Source organism: Aythya marila, assembly GCF_965140915.1.
Source record: "Aythya marila genome assembly, chromosome: 12".
Classification (NCBI taxonomy): Eukaryota; Metazoa; Chordata; class Aves; order Anseriformes; family Anatidae; genus Aythya; species Aythya marila.
In genome coordinates, this window is record NC_139053.1 from 5,780,170 (window position 1) to 5,786,930 (window position 6,761).

At 37.3% G+C, this 6,761-nt stretch overlaps 1 protein-coding gene across 6 annotated transcripts in view; it reads left to right on the forward strand.

The window, feature by feature from the left end:
• Nucleotides 1–4,779, forward strand: part of CHD9 (chromodomain helicase DNA binding protein 9) — a 93,536-nt gene extending 88,757 nt beyond the window's left edge. For all 6 annotated transcript variants that reach the window (XM_082769927.1, XM_082769929.1, XM_082769930.1 and 3 more), the window contains 2 exons: nucleotides 372–476; nucleotides 1,302–4,779. In XM_082769927.1, the coding sequence (XP_082626053.1) occupies nucleotides 372–476; nucleotides 1,302–2,165 (969 nt within the window). In that variant the 3' untranslated portion in view covers nucleotides 2,166–4,779. The remainder of the gene's footprint in view (nucleotides 1–371; nucleotides 477–1,301) is intronic.
• Nucleotides 4,780–6,761: the final 1,982 nt, after the last annotated feature.

Sequence of the window (6,761 nt, forward strand, 5' to 3'; positions counted from 1 at the left end):
GGTGAACAAATGAGATTATAACTACAAACTTGCTATTACTTGTTCACTATTTTCTATTCATAGTGTTGCTCTTTGCTTTGTTACATGTCTAAATAATTTCCTGATGTTTAGCGTAGAATGAATGTTAGATACTGAAGTTGTGGCATGTGAGTGTAATGGAGGAGTTAGGGCTTAGGTTGAGAACAAATCAGGAGTGTCTCACATATACCGACAGAAATCAATTAAACGCTATGCTATACTTACTGATAATTGTAAGACTATATGTGTGTTGTTCTATGAAAGACAAAAATGAAACAGTGTCAGTTATGGTTGTTGCCTTTTTTTCTTATCAGAAGAGAAATATTCACTAACTTCTCTGTTCTGTTTCTCAGGTGGGGGGTGCATTTGCTCCCCCTCTGAAGGATTTGTGCAGGTTCTTGAAAGAAAATCCAGAGTATGGAGTGGCTCCTGAATGGGGAGATGTTGTAAAACAGTCTGTGAGTATTGGCAAAATGAGATATCTGTGACGTAGGGGGGAAGGCAAGGTTTCATTTCTGGTATTAAATTATATTAAATGTGGAGTATGAGTCAGTATTAGCTTTTTTTTCAGCCAGCTTGGTTCCTTAAAGTGGTTTGCTGGCACAGCTGTGAGTAGGCGGAAGAGAAGGGACAGTAACTGGCAACCCCAAATTAGAGATTTGGTTGAAGGTGCTATAATGCTGTGACTTCATCTCATAAATGAGGGCTTGCAGAGGTGAAGTAAATAGTATGCAAGCCTTAAAAAGAAGTGGTCTGAATCCCATTTTAATAGAATTGAAAGTGAGTCTTTATTCTTAAGTTTATGGATAAGATGAAATATAAAGACATTAAATAGATACAGGCAATAATAAAAAGGACTTGGAGATTGGTCTGTGTGCAGTCACACGTCTATATTTAACCTTAACTGTTTTTTTTTTTTTAATTAAGTGGTATCAAACTAAGTGATTAGAATGTGATAATATTGCAAAGCAGTGCTATGTTTTAGGTCTTGAAATGAGTGCTCCTCTAATTAGCTGTATTCGGGTTGATGTGCGAACGTCTGAAGATGAGTTAGCAATGGGTCTGAGAAGACACCTGCTTAGACCTGGCTGTAGAAATGGCACTTCGGATGTTTGAGATGTGATAGCACAAAGCCACCATAAATTCCAGTGAGTGGTCTAGAGATGGAGCTGCTGTGCCAGCGTACTGGAATCATCTTTGCCACCATTACTGTATGCTTGTGGGGTTTTACTTCTGGATCTTTATGCTATCAAAACACTGATGATACACAATGTTTCTTGCAGGGATTTCTCCCAGAAGTTATGTTTGACCGTATTCTCACTGGGCCTGTTGTGCGGGAAGAAGTAAGCCGGAGGGGAAGGCGCCCGAAAAGTGAGATTGCTAAGGCAACAGCAGCTGCAGCCGCTGCCACTGCTGCGAGCGTGTCGGTTAACCCTCTGCTAGCTAACGGATTGCTGCCGGGAGTGGATCTGCCTAGTCTCCAGGCCTTACAACAAAACCTGCAAAACCTGCAGTCGCTGCAAGTAACGGCGGGCCTAATGGGAATGCCGGCTGGCCTAACTGCTGGAGGAGACGCCAAGAACATGGCCGCCATGTTCCCCATGCTGCTGTCAGGGATGGCTGGATTACCAAACCTGCTGGGCATGAGAGGACTTCTAACCAAGTCTACGGAGTCTATTTCAGAGGATAAAAAGGGAAACGATTCAAAAGAGGCGGATATAAAGAAAGAAAGGACAGAAGACCAAAATACAGATACTGGTGGTGAAAACTCTGTTTTGAGCTCTCCTTCGACATCCTCTGCTGCTGCAGCTGCCAATCCTCTCTCTCTTAACCCATTACTTTTGTCCAACATATTTTATCCAGGGATGCTTCTCACTCCAGGCCTTAATCTTCATAACCCAGCTTTGTCTCAGTCTAATATTTTTGATGTACAGGACAGTGAAAGTAATGACACGGGCTCAGCCAAGCCCACAGAAGAAAAGGAGGAAAATTCTAGGGTTAGAGATCAGGAAGACAAAGGGGGAACAGAGCCAAGCTCTCACAACGAAAACAGCACAGATGAGGGTTCAGAGAAAGCAGATGCTTCATCTGGATCTGATAGTACATCATCTTCATCTGAGGATTCAGATTCTAGTGATGAAGACTGACCCCAGACTCTGCACTTAAATTATGAACTGATTTTGAATTTATTCTTTAATTATTTCATTGTAAATAACCCAGTGTTGAGTGCATCAATGATTTACTGACCGAACATTTCAGTATTTGTTTAGAAGTGCAAACTGCTTTCAGAGACGTTTTGCATGTAATATTTCTTGAAGTTCATAAGTTTCTGAACTTGTACGTACTATCAAATACACAATGGTGTAAAATTACAACAAAAGGCATTATAATTTTGTTGGGGGGTTAATTTTATGAAAATAATGCTCAAGTAAGAGCTGTATATTTAATATATTTGCAGTGAACACAGAATACTTTATGCATATTATTGATTTAATTTGAATATAGTTTTACAGCCTCCTTGACACTTATAATTTACAGATCAAAACTCAGCAATAATTTGGGCAGCTAATGAATGTCATGAAAGCTGTAGAATCTACATCACCATCCATTGCTTTAATTACATGAAAATGCTCTAGTGTTGTGATGCACTGCTGTTTCCAATTCAGGTACAAGTGTGTTTAAAAAGATAAATTTTTCCCAATCAGCCAATTAAACTGGCTACCTGTTACCTCAGCTGAGTTAGTTTAGGAAGTTTACATTGGTTTCTATTACTTGTTTTCAGGTTTTGTTTTGTTTTCTAAAGACATCCTGTATATCATGTTAAAATCTGAGCTGAGCTATGACTGTTGGTGTTTTTTTTTCCCCCATCATTACAACTGTTCTGTGACAGCAGTAAGGGGGAAATAACAACAAAAACTGTCTTATCTCATGCTACTTGGCACCATATAGATCTATTTAGTTTACACCTTGCAAAGTTTTGGGCTCCCTCCGCAGAATTAAAAGTCCCCAAATGAGGAGTAGTTTCCCCAAGACTCAGAAGAGGCAAACTGTCATAAAGTGCCACTGAAAAGACCTTTCAACACTGCATACTTCATGTAAAAATTGTTTGTTTGCTTTGTTTGTGTAGATTTCTATTTGTGTTTTATGTCATAAAACCTCCTGGAGTTACCAGTTAATAATGGTAAATAAAGTATAGATAGTTTTGAACTCCTTTTGAGTTTAAACTTCTCTGCAGATTTAAATCTGACTAAATATTAAATATTACCCCAAATCATTATTGGGATATCACTTCATATGTTATGCTGAGTTACCCACTAAAGAAAAAGCACTTTGAATAGTAAGGAAGATAAATTATTCCTAGAAACAACAGTAACAGGGCATAAAGCATCTGTTGAAGTCCAAAACCTTAGAACCCTTTACTATATAAAATCTGTCTAAATATTTGATGTGTGATCTGATCCCTCCTCCTTCTTAAGCTGCTATTACTCTGACACAGTAGAGGCCCAGATTCACATTTACAGAAGATCTGAACTGACTGAGATTTCAATTGACCTTAGTTCCATCATTTGCAGTCCAAGAAAAGGCAAGTGTTAAGAGAAAATAGATACAGGTACTAGTAGAAGTCATTGAAAAAGCTTTACAAAGGGATAAATTTAAAAATAAAAACAAAAACTGTATATTTTGATATAGTTCTGTTGCTTGCTTGTACAGTAAAACAACTGTGTTGTTTTTTTTTTTTACCGAGAACTTTACCAATGAAATATAAGTTTCTATGTGCAAAATAACCCCATGATTAGAAGCAGTATTACATGTAATTACACAGCTATACAAGTACCATTTGGATTGTGCTGGTTACATATTTTCCCAAATAGTATTCTGATTTTTGGCCCTTCATGCAGTGTCTTAGCAATAGTGAAAATTAAAAACTGCCAAGAGAAGGGGGTAGCAATTCTTCATCATGGAAAAAAAAAAAAAAAAAAAAAAAGGAAAGACAAGAAAAAAGTATTGCATATTTAATATTTTGCCCTTTGTAATATAGCACTTTTATTTAACTAGGATGCATCTATGAAATAGCCAAAGTTCTACAAACAGTTATTAACTTAGTTTGCTGATGGATTATGTCAACAATACCATCACTTCCCACCCTTACCCCACAAAAGAAATCCTAAATCTTGTGGCTAAAACCTAATTTATATCAGATTTATGAAATAAAGTATTTTCCTAATTATGCTCAAGTGAGTTTGGTTACCATTCTAGTGATTCTTTCTATGTAATAAGGCAATTACAGTTTCAAGTAATGAAGTCTGGTACAGACTTGAACATAATGTATTGGGTTTATTTTTAATCAGTTTGAACCAGAAGGGGAAAAATGTCCCACTATCAGCTAGACTATATGCAAATACGGTTGTATAAAGTTAAGGGTTATAAGGAAACCTCAGTAGAATTACACTAATACTGAAGTTAAAATTAAAAGGATATCCAAGGTGATGATAAAGTGTGTGTTGGTAGTTACTAAAAGAACCTTAGCTGTTATTGCCTTGTATTTCTATCCCTTGTTTCAGGCTTCATGATCCAAGTCTTAGTCCAGTTTTTCTTTTGGACATTTGCAATATTTGCCAGTTGTGTTCTGTGTAGTCTGAATTTGCTTTCTGTAGTTGAACAAGCGTCTTAAAAAGTCATTTGTAATTTATTGAATTACTTTCTATGATGTTCTATAGAGCAAATGGAAGTTTAATTATTTTTTATTAAACATATTCTTTGACTACCCATGATGTCAGCCTCAATATATGAAAATAATGCTGTGTAATGATTAAACGTGCATCTCAGAGCAGCAAAAGGTAAGTCTCAGCGTTATAGATGAAACTGAAATTACTCTTAAGGCCTTAAAAAAAAAAAAATCAAGCTTAGGATGTGTGTTGTGTTTTGTGTTTTTTTTTCAACAGACAAATATTTTACTTTTGTATATTTTTTCTGGGGATTGGTTTGAATCCATTTCCTATATTCTGTTGTCTTACAAGCAAAATGGGCTGCTGTTGCAGCCCTTGAGTTGCTGTGGAAGGAGTACGTAGTCTAGGTTCTGGTTAGAAATGAGAACGCATCTAATGTTCCTGGGTCAGCGTGTTGGGAGTGGACTACCTTTCTGAATCTTGCTTTTCAAAACCCTGCATTACTCCTTTATGTATTTACCATATATTTTAATTTTGTACACAGCACTTAACTATTTTTCATTTTTTTCCTACAGAGTACAGACACTTCTTCGGAACGCAGATTGTCTCCTGGTTGTCAAGTGCCTTCTTGTTTTTAACGTGTCACTGAACTTGAATTGTGGTATCCTTCTTATTTATTCCACTCTGAATTTTGTCTCTAGATCACATGTATCCTTTCTAAGCTTCTACTTTTTCAACTGTCTACACAGGTGATAAAAATGTGTATGTGCTTTGCTCTCATGTTCTCATCCATTTCTTTTCTCCTTTAAAGTTCTGCAGAAACCCTAATAATATTTTTTCATTTATTTCTAACAGGCCAATTAGAGAACTGTCACAGACTTGAGTAAATAAAAAATAATGCATATTCATAATCCTGTAAACTTGTAATTCAGTCATCTTAGTCTGTAAAGTAAAATATGAATAGATCTATCTTCAATGAGATTTCCAAGGAACAGAGGATGGAGGAACAGTATTTAATTTCTTGTGCTCAAGTTTTTTTGAAAACCCATCTGGATACATTGATTTGAGCTATAAGGCTGTTAACAGGCCATCCCAGACAAATTCCTGTCCTTTTTGTTATATTTTGTCCAAGTAAATTGCTCTCAATGTGTTGTTTAGTATTTTTATATACCCATTTATCTGTGTAAACAGTTTCCGACCTAGTTCTACTATACCCATATCTTAACATAAGCAAACTGTGTCAGTGTAATGTGGGATTTGCACTGCTGCAGTTGATGAACACTTCAAATTTCACATCTGTATGTTTGCAGGGTGTTGGGGTCATGCTGGGATTTGCAAAAGAGAATAATTGCACTGGTGCAGCTAGTACTGTTCCAGGTAATGTCTCTTGTGCCTACCCCCTTCTTCTGTCACTTCTGCATGTAAGGCAGGCTGGTTTGGAAAATACATGGGAACTGGATGTCAGATTTGGGGTCAGAATCTTTCACCAGTGCTCACCAATACTTAGAGCATGTCGTCAAGCTTGTTTCAGTTCTCAGAACAGCTTTTGACGTGGTAACTGTTGTCAGCAACTCTGCTTCATGTTGTTTGATCTAACACACCTCTCAAGTAAATCAAGTGGCTTGTCTACAGTTCAGCTTTTTGCCGCTCTAAGGGAGGCCTTCTAAATCCTGGTTCTAGAAAAAGTGTACATAGACTGCTTTGTTTTTTCAATGCGTCAGCAGTTATAACCTAAATAAGTTGTAATTTCTGTTTTTTCGTTATGAGCGTATGAGAGTTGTGAGGGGAGCACGTTGTCCTTTTCAAACGGAAGCTGAAAATTTTCACGTAATCATTGGTCTTCGTTCACTGAGACTTGCTTTTGTAAAACATCAAATGCTGGAAGACTCCTGCTAACATTCTGCACACTGACAAAAAGACATTAGACGTAGCAGGAGAACTGGCTGTGCTGGGACAGTCCCAGGGGGAATACTGGAAGGAAGCCTTCTGTTGATGTTTCTCCCTGCGGTAGTACTTCTGAGAGTTTGTCATCTTGGACCTGCCTTGTTGGGACGTCAGACCTTGCTTGTTATCTGT